Source organism: Leuciscus leuciscus (genome assembly GCF_965113295.1).
Source record: "Leuciscus leuciscus genome assembly, chromosome: 2".
Lineage (NCBI taxonomy): Eukaryota > Metazoa > Chordata > Actinopteri > Cypriniformes > Leuciscidae > Leuciscus > Leuciscus leuciscus.
This window is the reverse complement of record NC_138726.1, coordinates 39793481-39808832: the sequence shown is the minus strand read 5'-3', so window position 1 is coordinate 39808832 and position 15352 is coordinate 39793481. Positions and strand designations below refer to the sequence as shown.

At 44.3% G+C, this 15352-nt stretch overlaps 2 protein-coding genes across 2 annotated transcripts in view; one reads left to right on the top strand and one right to left on the bottom strand.

Annotated features, from left to right (window-relative positions):
- The window catches only part of LOC309493456 (uncharacterized protein), a 34436-nt gene extending 21167 nt beyond the window's left edge, over positions 1–13269 (top strand). The window contains exon 2 of the mRNA XM_082162599.1: positions 12630–13269. Within this exon, the coding sequence (XP_082018725.1) occupies positions 12630–12744 (115 nt within the window). The 3' untranslated portion in view covers positions 12745–13269. The remainder of the gene's footprint in view (positions 1–12629) is intronic.
- LOC309493445 (uncharacterized protein) lies at positions 51–1692 on the bottom strand. The gene is made up of 4 exons (XM_082162565.1): positions 1673–1692; positions 1299–1392; positions 1047–1128; positions 51–969 (listed from the first exon to the last, which is right to left on the bottom strand). Exons 2-4 carry the CDS (start codon positions 1370–1372, stop codon positions 583–585), a joined length of 543 nt encoding a protein of 180 aa, XP_082018691.1. The 5' UTR covers positions 1373–1392; positions 1673–1692; the 3' UTR covers positions 51–582.
- Positions 13270–15352: the final 2083 nt, after the last annotated feature.

Sequence of the window (15352 nt, the reverse complement as noted above, 5' to 3'; positions counted from 1 at the left end):
CTCAGATTGTGCCCCCCCAGAATTTTGGCTTGCATGACGCCCCTGGCCCTGGAGATCAATCCTCTATTCGCCCCAAAAGTGGTTGCTACATGCTGCATTCTTCATAATCTGTGTCACGCCACTGATGACATCCTGGAAGAAGAGGACCTTGGGGATGAGGATGCAGAAGCAGAAGACATGGGTGGGGACCTGAAGCAAACTGGGAACAACATAAGGGCTAGACTTGCAGCACAACTCTCTGCCCCTGAAGAGCTACCTGCATGCCTGCAAGAACATGACTATAGTTAGATCAAGTTAGTTTGTGTGTGTGAGGGAATGAGAGTAAGAGTATATATATATATATATATATATATATATATATATATATATATATATATATATATATATATATATATATATATATTTGTTATACAAATACTCAGCTGAGCTATGTTATGTTATGTTATGTAGTGTAGAATTATTGGGTGGGGTTGATGTTAATAGTCAGTGCAAGTGCAAATAAACTTTGGAAATATTTACAATGAAATCATAATGTAAATAAAAAATTCTTCAAACCAAAATATACTTTCTAATGAACTTTTATTATAATTTATTAACAAGTTTCTCAAAAAGAGCAAGGTAGCGCTCAGCCCTTTCTGTAGTAGCCCTCTCCCTCTCTTCTTCTTTTGCAGCTGACTGCCTTTCCCTCTCCTCATCTCTCTCAGCCTGCTCCCTGAACAGCTCAATGAGCTCTGAGGAGCTTCGCCTCTTCATCGGTCTCTTCTGTGCTTCACTGCCTGGAAGAGGGGCAGAGGAGGAAGAAGCCACAACGCCACTTGCCGTAGCAGACACATTTGCTGCTACTACCAGGGGCGGATTGATGGAATGCTGCCCCTGGAGCACAGCATCCATTTCATTATACCACTGCCAAGTGGCAGCTGTGACTCCTCCTGCCTCTACCCCTTTCCCTGTCGGTGGGTCCCTCAACTCCTAATAAATAAAAAAATATATCTTGCTTCACTGCACTATATATATGACTGATCAACATGACTGAAAGACATTCTTACCTTGTATTTCTCCTTTAAATTGTTCCATTTTTTCTTTGCCTGTTTAGGCATGACTGGAATTCTGGTGTCTTTCACAAAAACCCTGAAAAGAGAAGACATCTGATCAGTAACAGGAAACTACAGGAAACTAACATTATAATGTAAAATAAAATAAACCAAGAAACTGACTATATACAAGAGTATATGTGCCAAAATTCAACAGTATGATATATCATGATAATGAACATGCAACAAGAAAGTATAATTACTTACTCCCAGACAGATTTAGAGGAGTTCCTCTTTCCAGTGAAGAGGGCTTCGTTTGCTCCTCTCCACTGGATAAGCATTCTTGTCTCTTCGTTGCTCCCTAAGTATAGGAAGAAATTAATAAAATACTGCTAAATAGCTGATTAACTAACGTTAATACAGATGTAAGCTCTATTTGCAACTGCGAATTCGTGCTAAATAAAACCGTTTACATTTACCTCAGGATGTAAGCTAGCTAGCGTATTTTAATTAAAAAAACTTAAGTTCTGATGGATAAATGTAACTTTCCACAACCCCATATATTTCCCAACTTCAAATAATATATCAAAATCAGATCTATATTTAGATTAGTGACGTTAAAAATACATTACAAGACTTACAGGTATGCGCTGCGCTTCCCTCCTCCATTGTTTTGCCGCAATGACTTCTGGGACACCAGGCGAGTACTAGCTCAAGTCTGCATTCGATGCATCCTCGGTATCAAGAACACATCCGGGTTCTTTCCGGTTCTTTCATGCGTCCTTGAGAATTGGGTCTGAACTAGGGGTGTGCGATATGACGATTTTTGATCGTGGACGATTAAAATGTCTCCACGATCTGCTTTTGAAGAAATATCGTAGTATCGCGCATTCTCAGTTGCTGTTCTGGCGCCTCTGTCCCAACATGCTGAACAACGCGACATATATTCAGATCAAATGTTAACGCAGCGGAACGGGACACTACAGTTCACAAAAGTTCATAATTTGCATGTGCTTTAATGCCTTGTCGGTTAAACATTTAATTCGCGTGCTGATGCGCTGTTCTAACGTGTGCGTTTCTCAGCGCGTACATGCGAAGCTCACATGCACTAAAAGCCTGTCTACCAGTGCCTGGACTAAGTTATCTTTCGAGTCTTTACTGTCAAATACACACAAGCAGTGGTGTATACGTGATACGCAGGTATACGCCGTATACCCACTAGAAAAGGCCAAGGATTTGCGTATACCCACTTAAAAAAAGCGTGAGGATACGTATCAACTTCGTTTTGTGTCAGAACTTTCACACTTTCATTCATAAATTCACCCCGTCTGTGTTTGCGAAGCGACGGATCGAATTGCGGAATCCAGTCACAAATGGAACTTGCTATATAAAGCAGAACGTCACGGAATTAGGCTATTTTTGAATGAATAAATCAAAAGTAGCTGCTGTACAATGAATCAAATCTCGATATGGACTAGTGTCTATGAATATTAAAGCTAAAAGAGACTGCAATTGTTCTACGCGTCTCTGGAATGAGCGCTCATATGGAAGTAGAATAATGTCAAATGTTTTTGAAATAAAAAGCCTGTTGAATTGCACTACTTGAAAAAAAATAGGCATTGCATTAACCATGCTTGCATTTTAATGCATTGTATTTTTAGTGCTTACATTTTTATGGGCTGAAATTCAACAAGGTTGAATATTTAAGCTGTGAATATTTCAATTAAAAACATTTCAAACACCTTTTCATTATTAAAAATTCAATAATCCATATTCACCTTTCATATTTCACTTCCAAAATATTCAAACTGTTTAAAAATACAACCAATAATATTCAACAAGCAATTTTCGGTCCATTTTATTTCGCTTTGCAAATTCGCTTCCACAAATTCAGTGGTTCAAATTCGACAGTAAATTCAACATTGACGTCCAGGAACTGCAGGAAAAGCAGTAGATTGCCGAGCATACTCTCCATCTGCTGTTAGTCGACCTCACCATCAGATGGTGCAAAAGCGCTTGTTGCTGACGAAGACATTCATTCATAAAATGAAAATGATTATGTGTCAGTATATGCGGAAAAGATGATAAACACACAAAAGCTGTGTTTATGTTTCATTCAATAACTTCATTGTTACTTTCCCTGTGTATTCTAGCCTACATGTCATCAGCTTTCTCTACCATGAACAGGATTATAATCGGTTTCCCTCAATACCTCATACTCAAGGATTTCCCTTCCGTTGATAGTGATATGAAAGACCAATCTTGCACCTTATTAGGGAAGTAGGCTGTAGGCTATTATATAGGCTACAGGCAAGCAGATGGACTCAGAATATGAACTTAACGCGCAAAGTTTCATGCTGAGCGTTCGTGATATACTGGCATAAAATCAACACATACATATATATATATATATATATATATATATATATATATACACACACATATATATATATATATATAGAGAGAGAGTATGCATACGTGTATTGCATTAGCTTAAACTGTCACAGCACTTGCATATTGTCCTCCTATTGTTAGTTTAACTGTAAATCGCTTTGGATAAAAGCGTCTGCTAAATGACTAAATGTAAAATTGGCTTGATATTGGACATTAGCACATTTAGGGACCGTCTCTAAAGTTGCATACAACATTGGCATACACGTTTCTAACTTCAAAAGCAAACTTAAATTTATTTGAATAAATATCAAAAACCAAAGGGTGTGCATTATGCCTGACACTAAATGAACACTTTACAGTTGGTTGTATGACTGTAAGTCGTTCTATTCAAATGCTATCGGAGTTAGAAACGTGTGTACCAAAGTCGTATACACTTTAGAGACGGTCCCTAAATGTGCGAATGTCCAACATCAAGCCTTCTGTATGCCAGTCTATCACTGGGAAACGCTCAGCATTAAGCTTTGCGCATTATTCTGAGTCCATCTGCTTGCCTGCGAGTTTGGTCTTTTACATCACTGTAGTCCATTAAGCTACGTTAAGCGTTGTATATATCCAGCAGGGGAATCCTTAAGTATTGAGGGAAACCCTAATAGCCTGCATGCAGCACATTGCCACAATATAAAGTTAAGGCAACTAAACAACCAAGAGAGAAATGTCAACCTCAAAAATGTAACATTGGATCTGTATATCCGCATCGGGGAATAACATTATAATCTCGTTCACGGTAGAGAAAGATGCATGTAGGCTACACAGGAAAAGTAACCGTGAAGACACTGAATTTAACATAAAACAGCCGTCATAATAATCACAAATACACTTACATTGCTGTAAATGAGTTTTATGAATGAATGACTTGTTCTAACTGTTGCTGGTCTTCAACACGCGCTTTTGCACCATCTGCTGGTGAGGTCGACTAACAGCAGATGGAGAGTATGCTCGGCAATCTACTGCTTTTCCTGCAGTTCCTGGACGTCAATGTTGAATTTACTGTCGAATTTGAACCACTGAATTTGTGGAAGCGAATTTGCAAAGCGAAATAAAATGGACCGAAAATTGCCTGTTGAATATTACTGGTTGTATTTTTAAACAGTTTGAATATTTTGGAAGTGAAATATGAAAGGTGAATATGGATTATTGAATTTTTAATAATGAAAAGGTGTTTGAAATGTTTTTAATTGAAATATTCACAGCTTAAATATTCAACCATGTTGAATTTCAGCCCATAAAAATGTAAGCACTAAAAATACAATGCATTAAAATGCAAGCATGGTTAATGCAATGCCTATTTTTTTTCAAGTAGTGCAATTCAACAGGCTTTTTATTTCAAAAACATTTGACATTATTTTACTTCCATAGCTCAGTGTATGCTCCACTACACACACACACACACACATGTTATATAGAGTATACTCACTACAAAAAACTAGACTACACCACTGCACACAAGGTTTACATAAACAAAGTCGGTGATGTCTAAAGTGAAAGCAAACTTGAGAAAATTGAGAGAAAATCTGCTTGTCAAATGCGTGTATAAAAGACGCGTCGAGTGCAGCTCTTAAAGAGACAAACACGCTGCCGTTTGTCCTTAAAGGGATAGTTCACCCAAAAATAAAAATGATCTCATTATTTACGCACTATAATGTTGTTCCAAGCCTGTATTAATTTCCTTCTAATATTTTCTAATATTTTTCTAATATTAATATTTTGAAGAATGTGGCTATACAAACAGTAGCTGGTCCCCATTGACTTCCATAGGAGAAAAATATACTATGGTTGTCACTGGGGTACATCAACTGTTTGGTTACCCACATTCTTCCAAATAACTTTTATTTTCAACAGAAGAAAGAAACTTATTCGAGTTTAAAACAACTTGAGAGAGTAAATTATGACAATTTGAATTTTTAGGAGAACTATCCCTTTATTGTTAATAAAACAACAAAATGCAAAGAGAAAATCACTCACTGCTCTTGACTGATAACTTTAATAGTAGCTTTAATAAGTATCAATTTATAATTTATACAGTGAAGTCTATGTTTTGTTTTATTTTCATATTTGTTCATTTAATTACTTTCTTCAATGCTACTGTTAAATACACCTGTAGCTGAAAACAAAGCACTGTTTATTTAATTTGTATATTAAGTTGTGTGTGTAATGTGTATCTTTGATCTTAACAAAGAAAATAATGACAAATATTTTTATCTTCGCCCCTGTCTTCTTTCGTATTTTATATTTTGTTACCTAGGCTTTGTTTTTAAAATATGGACATTAGTTTGGCTATAATGCTCAGTCACAAAATAGTAAAACCAACATAAAAAAGAATCGTAATAAAATCGTTAATCGTGATTTTCCTGAAAAAAATCGTGATATGATATTTTTACCACATCGCCCACCCCTAGTCTGAACTTCGACGGTTAATGATGACGTAAAACGAGAACACAAGGACGCAAGATCGCTGAAGAACGCATATTGAGAAACACCCTGTGAATATGATTTTGAGTGTTTTTGGGAAGATTGCATGACTTCTGTGAATAGTGTGTTAATGAATTGATAAGCTGAAATTTATGTGGGTAACCCTTTAGCACTGCATTAAAAAATAAAAAATAAAAAAACGTACAAAGGAACTGATATTTTTTGTTGTTGGTGTTATCACTTCTCATAATTGTCATGTAAAGAAAGTATTTTTATTGCTTCAATTGTGTGTTGCTGATTTTGGAACCAACTCTTATTTTTTAGCTCTATGATAAGTGTTTTTGATAAGTGGTTAAATGAGAGACATCAAGGGTGTGGCTTCTAAGCTAATGGATAATTGAAGTGATTTTCTATGCTAGAACATTTAATGTGTAGCCCTATTGGTAATTGCTGTGGGGGATCATTTGAAAATTGTGACTTCTTGTGTGAGGGCGTGTGTTAATTTTTTGTACCTTTTTTTTTTTTTGGTGATTTACATACCCACCACACACATTGAAAGACAATACCTTTATTGAACTTTTATACATTGACTGATATAAACGATACATATGGCCACAAAACCACCCTCCCCATCCACTTTGGTGGATATCGATCCTCCTCCGGACCTCCCTACTCCAAGTGGGCAACAGCAAAATGTGCAACGTTTCAGTCAACCACTGCCAGTGCCAAGCACTTCCATTTTCTACTCCACACCCACACTGCCCCACAAAACTCCACAGGAATGGAATGTCCGTTTTGCTTCTACACCACCTGCTGACAACCTTCTTGACCAAGGCCAAACCTGGGAGCAGGAACTAGATCCTATGCATCTGTGCATCCCATCTGAAACTACTTCTCCAGAAATACAACATGGCTTACCTGGTTCCCTACCTGGTTTCTTTCCCACGCCTGGAAAAGAAATGCATCATCTTACTACACAACTACAATGGAATTGGGATCGTCTATTTGAAAGTCAAACAAATCAAGAAAAGACTGTGAGTGAACTTACCTATGAAATAAAACAACTGACTTCTCACACTGGCGGGCAACTGGATGCTTTGACTGTAAAAATGGAGTCCAACCATCAGCAACTCTTCACCACCTTAACTGCAAGAAAACAACAAGAAGAAACCGAGACTGATCAATTAATTAACCCTCTGGGGACCAAGGTGTTTTTGGGGCCCTTGAGATGTTCTGACATACCCTGACATTTGTGCTTTTTTCAGTTATTTATAAACATGTTAATGGCAAAGGTGTAAATTCACTCTATATAGCACAAACAGGGCTAGCATAATATGTGAGCAACATGTATGTAGATGTTTGTATTTTTAAGAGAATAATGTTTATGCGTGGTTATTGAAAAAAATAAAAATGAAAGTTGTTGAAATAAGACCACAAAACACATACTAAATAATATGTGTCCACAAGACTTTTGACTAATGGATGTTTTCACTTCGAGTTCTGGCTTCAAAATTATGTGAAAATAGTCTTGCTTTATCGTTCTCTTACGAGAGGTCTCTCGTACTGCGTAAGATATCTTACGCTAGGGGAAAATCCTTTTTCCGCGAGATATTGAAGCCAAAAATTATCCTTAATTTTGTAATAATGCAAAACGCGTTGCGGCAGCATGCAGACATAGGCGAGGCAGCTCGCGCGCCTATTGGCTGCTCTGCGGCAACTGCAGCAGCCTATTGAGCGAGGCCTGGCGTGACACCAGACCCAATCAGGGCACTTCGCGCCCGCTGCGTCACGTCCCGCCGAAATGGGCGTGGTCTAGGTCTATAAATACCGCTCGCAGGCAGCTATTATCTGATTTTTCATCCTTCAAGCGAAGCACACACATCGCTGGAGCTGGAGAAGAAGCCGCGCCGTCTGAGAGAGAGCACCTTCAGCGGGACGAGTCATTGAAGTCGCTGGCCGCGCCGCCTTCCTGCCTTCCTGCTGCGCTTTCCGGCTCTCATATCCTTTCCATTACTCTGTACTCTGTTTGTGTGTGTGTGTCGCCGCTGACTATGGCGACTCTGAGGACTCGCCTGGCCTTCTTCGCTGAGACTGCGCCGTGCGGGTCCCGGAACCTTCCCCCAGCCGCCAAAGCTCGCCGGTTCGCCCGCTTGCTTCCCCGGCTTCGTCAGCCTCTCTTCCTGACGGACAGCGGCCGCCGTCTGCCGCCGCTTCCGTCGACATCGCTGGCGAGGAAGCCCTGCTGGGAGAGGATGATTCCTGCTCTATCCTGGCGTCAGGCAGTGAGGATTGGGCGGGCTCTGGGGATCCCGCGCCCCCTGCCCGCACATCGTCAGGCAAGAGAGCGTCCATCGAGACGGAGCTCATGCGAGTACTCGCACAGGCCGCGGCGAGCCTCGGCCTCGAGTGGTCTTCGCCCGAGCAGCCCGCTCACAACCGGCTGGATGGCTTTTTCCTGCCTGGGGAGCACGCTTCGCCTGCGTCCAGACCAGCGCCTTTTCTTCCTGAGTTACACGAAGAAGTCGCTAAGTCCTGGAACGCCCCCTATTCAGCTAGAGTGTGTCCTGCTGTTTCTTTGGCATTCTCTGCAGTTGACGATGCCAAGAAAAAGGGATACCTTTCGCTGCCGCCGGTCGAAGAGGCGATAGCGGCCCACTTATGTCCGCCCTCCGCTGGACGGCGCGCTAAGTTGGCCCTACCCTCTAAAGCTTGCCGCATGACGTCAAGCCTGCTCCACCGCGCTTTCTCCGCCACCGGGCAAGCTGCGTCAGCGCTGCACACCATAGCTACGCTACAGATCTTCCAGGCCGATCTCCTCCGTAAGCTGGATGAGGAAGGACCTGACGCGATCTGCGTGCCGGACTTAAGGAGTGCCACGGACCTCGCTCTCCGTGCTACTAAGTCTGCAGCGCAGGCCATTGGACGGAATATGGCCTCTCTCACTGTGACCGAGAGACATCTTTGGCTGACGCTCTCGGAAATGGCCGAGTCCGAGCGCACCGCGTTCCTCGACGCCCCGCTTTCCGCCACGGGCCTCTTTGGATCCTCCGTCAAGGATTTTGCGGAGAGATTCGCAGAGGTACAGAAAGCGTCACAGGCTATGAAGCACTTCCTCCCGAAGCGCTCCAGCTCTGCAGCAGGCCGTGCGAAACCGCCTGCACAGAGCTCACAGCCCCAGCCACCGTCCACTGCCGCCACTTCGCAGCGCCGCCAGGCCTGAAGCGCGAGACCGCGCTCCCGCTCATCCGGTCGCCGCCCCGCCGTGCGTGGTCCGCGACCTAGGATAACGGTAAAGCCCGAGGCCCCGAAGTCGTCCTAGCACGTCTAGGAAAACGACGGTGTTCAAGTCCCGCTGCGGCCAGACTCACACCAAAGCTACTCGCTCGTCCAGTTCCAGCAAATGTGACTGTTCCAGTGTTTTCTGCAGCCAACAAGCCGGTTCTGTCACCCGCTTGCCTGCACACAAATGCCGTTTTCACGGCTACCCAGATAAATCCCCAAAAGAGTGTATTTTCTGGTGTCCCGGCCACGGCCGATGGTGTCTCATGTGTAGTAAGAATGCCCACTGCCCAGTGCCCATCTCTACACACAAGCACAGCCTGTCACACAGGGCTCGCGCACATAAAATCGACTCAGATCGGTTGCGCTTCAAACATGGTGAATGTGCCCACTTCCCAGTGCCCACTAACACCACGTTATGAATGTCTCACGGTTTCTGTAAAAACGAAACCAACGTGCATTCGCTTCACTCAAGCGAACGATGCTTTCGGTGTGATAAATGTGCCCGCTGTCCCGCGCCCACATCCACACATAGACATGACAGTTCCTACGGGAACCGCCCAGCCCTCCCCCTCGCGGTTGACCACCGCAGAGGAGTCGAGCGCGGGCAATCTGCCCGCTGTTATCAGCGCGCCCCATGCCTCAAATGTCACGAGCGCGACGCTTGTGTTGCAGCACGCCGAAGCTTCTCCATCGCTGAGCGAGCGGAGCGCGCTTCGTATTCAACCCCTAGCTATTCATGCAGACGCATGGGCAAAGCTGCCCGGGTTTCGAAGTGGGTGCTGGACATTATAAAAAGAGGCTATTCGCTACAGTTTCGCCGACGCCCTCGCCGCCATGCGGCGCGCGTCGAGACCACGGTAAAAGCAGAAGTAGCACATTTACTTCGAGCCGAAGTGGCGAAACTATTGAACAAAGGGGCCATAGAGCCTCTCTCTCAAGTTCAGAGCGAAGGAGGGCTATACAGCAGATACTTCCTGGTACCGAAAAAAGACGGGGGTCTCAGACCCATACTAGATCTAAGGCAACTGAACAGAGTGCTTGTGAAGCGACAGTTCAGGATGCTCACGACCAGACAAATCCTTGTGCATATTCGCCAAGGAGATTGGTTTGTGTCAATAGATCTGAAAGACGCGTATTTTCAAATACAGATAGCGTCACGTCACAGGCGATATTTGAGATTCGCCTTCGAGGGCCAGGCATATCAGTACACAGTCCTGCCGTTCGGTTTATCCCTGGCACCCCGTACGTTTACGAAGTGCATGGATGCGGCACTCGCACCCCTCAGAATGAGAGGCATGCGAGTACTGAACTATTTGGACGATTGGCTGATTCTAGCGCAATCTCGTTCAGTGCTCATAGAACACACGACCGTTTTACTCGATCACCTCGAGAATTTGGGTCTCAGTGTCAATTGGGCGAAGAGCTCTCTGTCACCCAGTCAGAAGATATCTTTCCTGGGCACAGAATTGGACTCGCTGTCCATGATAGCGCGACTATCACCACAGCGTGCGGTAGACATTCAACGCACAGCGAACTCGTTGCGCTGCGGCGCGTCTGTCCCGCTCAAGAAATTTCAGAAGATGCTGGGCCTCATGGCCTCAGCATCATCAGTGTTCCAGCTGGGCCTGCTCCGCATGCGCCCGCTGCAGTTTTGGCTGAAAGCGCGAGTCCCACGCCGAGCGTGGGCATCCGGTTTGCTTCACCTCAGGGTCAATCAGAAGTGCGTCACAGCTCTGAAACCTTGGAGAGCGAACGACTGGTACCAATCAGGTGTAAGCCTGGGGACTTCCTCGAGGGTGAAAGTGGTGTCCACGGACGCGTCCACCTCGGGATGGGGAGCGCTGCTCGAGGGCAGACCGTTCTTCGGCCAGTGGTCGGAACGGGAGAAGCTCCTGCACATAAACTGCCTCGAAATGCTGGCAGTAGACAACGCGCTGACGCGTTTTTGTCCCCAAATAAAAGGACGCCACGTCCTGGTCCGTTCGGACAACATGTCTGTGGTGTCCTACATAAATCGCCAGGGCGGCCTCAGGTCCAGGAACCTGTACAGGCTGGCAGAACGCCTCCTGGTATGGGCTCAGTGCAACCTGCGCTCGCTCAGAGCAGCGCACGTGCCAGGGCTCCTGAATATAGGACCAGACAGACTGTCCAGGAACAATGTTCCGGCAGGCGAATGGTCTCTACACCCACAGACAGTCCAACTGCTGTGGAAGAAATTCGGCAGAGCGGAAGTAGACCTGTTCGCGTCTCATGAAAACGCTCACTGTCCGGAATTTTTCTCCAAGAGCAGGGACGCGCTGGCCCATGTGTGGCCCCGCCGCCCGCTCTATGCTTTTCCCCCCGTCTCTCTCCTGCCTCAGGTGATAGAGCGGATCAGGGAAGAAGGATGCTCAGTATTGCTGGTAGCACCGTTCTGGGAAAACCAACCTTGGTTCCCAGTCGTGATGCAGTTAGCAAGTACTGCCCCGTGGCCAGTACCAGTGAGGAGAGACCTCCTCTCACAGGCCCACGGCTCGATCTGGCATCCTCACCCGGAATTGTGGTCCCTTCATGTCTGGGCCATCAACGGGTACATGTTGGACTCCCTAAAGGAGTATTAAACACGATCACGCAGGCTAGAGCTCCGTCTACGAGACGGCTCTACTCCTCGAAATGGTCAGTGTTTTCGGGCTGGTGCACAGCCTGTGGCGTGTCACCCACAGACTTTGGAGTGACGGAGGTGCTTTCCTTCCTACAAGAGCTGTTGGATAAGGGCAGGGCCCCCTCCACGCTCAAAGTTTATGTGGCGGCTATAGCAGCGTTCTCGGGAACAACGCTTGGTCAGTCAATAGGAAGGAACGATTTAGTCATCCGCTTCCTTAGAGGGGCTAAGAGACTGAATCCTCCCAGACCTCCCTCAGTCCCCATATGGGACCTTTCTACGGTTCTGGAAGCCATGAAAGGTGCGCCATTCAAGCCTTTACAGTCAATTGATTTGAAACATCTGTCTTTCAAGACTGTGTTTCTGCTGGCTCTCGCTTCAGTGAAGCGCATAGGGGACTTACACGCGCTCTCTGTGAGCGCGACGTGCATGGAGTTTGGGCCTAATGACTCAAAAGTTATACTCAAACCTAAGCATGGTTATGTTCCAAAATCCCTCAACACACCGTTTAGGGCGCAGGTTATCTCCCTGTCAGCCCTACCGGTCCCTGATGAGGAAAGAGACGCGGGCCTCCTTTGCCCAGTCAGGGCATTACGAGCTTATGTGTCTCGCTCGTCTGTTTTCAGACAGACGGAGCAGCTCTTTGTTTCGTTTAGCGGGCGTTCTAAGGGACTAGCCGCGTCGAAACAGAGCCTATCCAGATGGATAGTTGATGCTATAGCGCTGGCATACGCCTCCAAGGGCATGCAATGCCCGTTGGGTGTCAGAGCGCACTCCACGAGAGGCATGGCCTCTTCGTGGGCCTGGTCGAGTGGGATTGCCTTGCAAGATATTTGTACGGCGGCAGGCTGGGCCTCCCCGTCTACATTTATAAGGTTCTACAACCTAGAGGTTCCCGCCCTGCAGGCCAGGCTGCTGTCGGTCTAAGTTAACCAGTATTATCTGACCTGATGTTATCAGCTCAGAATGCTGCGTCTACTGAGCACAGCTCGATGATCGACAGTGAAAAGCAGCAGCACGAGATGTGCCTGGGCAAACTGTGTAAGACCCACATTTCCCCATCAGTTCAGGCCGTACCCCGCCCTGTCTGTATGATGAAATTCGCGTCTAAGCGACGCTGCCATATGTGGAAGAGTGCGGCTTCGCCCCTCCCTCTTCCCGGACTCCCTGTGAGTTCCCTGGGTGATTGTGCACTATATGTACCCCGGGCTTTCGCCCTTGGGTCTTTGGTGTCAGATCTCAGCATGCACGGCGTTTTGCATTGGGTCCCCTAGCGTAAGATATCTTACGCAGTACGAGAGACCTCTCGTAAGAGAACGTACTCGGTTACTAACGTAACCTCGGTTCTCTCTAGAAGAGGGAACGAGTACTGCGTATCTTGCCGTGCATGCACACGCTCTGGTTGCTTCGATGATGAAAAACCAGATAATAGCTGCCTGCGAGCGGTATTTATAGGCCTAGACCACGCCCATTTCGGCGGGACGTGACGCAGCGGGACGTGACGCCAACATTGGAACATCTAACATCTTAGTTGATGACTTTATTTTTGACAAAAAATGTATTTTTTTTATATATATATACAGTCGTGCCCAGAATTAATCATACCCCTGGTAAATATGATCAAAAATGGCTGTAAAAAATAAATCTGCATCGTTTATCCTTTTGATCTTTCATTCAAAAAATTGGCAAAAATCTAACCTTTCATTGAAGTAAAAGAATTGAAAATGGGGGGGAAATCACATTATGAAATACATGTTTTTCTCCAAAACACGTTGGCCACAATTATTCATACCCCTAGAATTTTTTATGAATAAAATATCTCTGAAGTATATTCCCATTAATATTTACCTTTTTTAGCACACCAGGGTGACTAGGAACATGAAATTGTCTAGCTATGACTTCTTGTTTCACAGGAGTTTAAATATGAGGAAGCACAAAGGCCAAATTCCCTGAATCATCCATCACAATGAATAAAACCAAAGAAAATAGTTCTGATGTGCAGCAAACGATTGTTGAGCATCACAAAATAGAAAGTGGATGTAAGAAAATAGCTAAAGAATTGAAAATCCCCATTTTGACCATCAGGGCAATAATTAAGAAGTTCCAATCAACTAAAGATGTTACGAATCTGCCAGGAAGAGGACGTGTGTCTATATTGTCTTAATGGATGGTGAGGATGAAAGTTTGAGTGGCCAAAGACTCTCCAAGGATCACAGATGGAGAATTGCAGAGATTAGTTAAGTCTTGGGGTCAGAAAGCCTATTAAAAAAAAATCAAACAACCCCTACATCCCCACATGTTGTTTGGGAGGGTTTCAAGAAAAATGCTCCTCGCTCATCCAAGAACAAACTCCAGCATATTCAGTTGTCAGACATGACTGGAACTTCAAACGGCACAGGGTTCTGTGGTCAGAGGACGTGTGAAGTTGAAACAGATGAAACTAAAAAAAGAGCTTTTTGGCAGCAAACACACTAGATGGGTTTGGTGAACACAAGGATAAAAAGTACAATTTAATATACCATTGGATCTTTAATGTTGTGGGCCTATTTTTCTGCTGGAGGTCCTGGACTTCTTATTCAGAGACATGGCATTGTGAATTCTATCAAATATCAACAGATAAAAAATCAAAACCTGACACCTTCTGCTAGAAATCGTATAATGGGCCGTGGTTGGATCTTCCATCAGGACAACGATCCAAAACAAACATCAAAATCAACACAAAAATGTGTTTGGGAGCACAAAATGAAGCTTCTGCCATGACCGTCCCAGTTCCCTGACCTGATGAGTGGGGTGAACTGAAGAGAAGAAGCACCAACATGGATCTGGGAATCTGAAGGATCTGGAGAGATTCTGTATGGAGGAATGGTCTCTGATCTCTGGTCAGGTGTTCTCCAAACTCATCAGGCATTATAGGAGAAGACTCAGAGCAGTTATCTTGGCATAAGGAGATTGCAAAAAGGTATTTAATAAAAGGGTATGAATAATTGTGGCCAACGTGTTTTGGAGAAAAACATTTATTTTATAATGTGATTTCCCCCCCCCCCCCACTTTCAATTCTTTTACTTAAATGAAAGGTTAGGATTTTGCCAATTTTTTGAATGAAAGATCAAAAGGATAAACGATGCAGATTTATTTTTTACAGCCATTTTTGATCATATTTACCAGGGGTATGATTAATTCTGGGCACGACTGTATATATATATATTTGATGTGGCAGTATATTCTACAGTAAAAACTGTACCCAAATGTAGTCAACAAAATGTTGTCTTTCATATTTCGCCTGACTGTAACGTTGTTTTTATGAAATATTAGGGCATATAAATGTTAATTTGCAGTTTAATACGTTGCTTATACAAAGACATTTTATTTCAACATATTTCAGTCGATTTTTACTCATCGGCTATAGCAAAGCATTTTAGTTGATTAAAGCGGTTTATTCTTTCACACACAGACACGCGATTCATATTTAGGCTAAACAGTCTTTACAAATATGTACCCTTCATTCATCTCACAGAAACGCGATTCATATTATAGA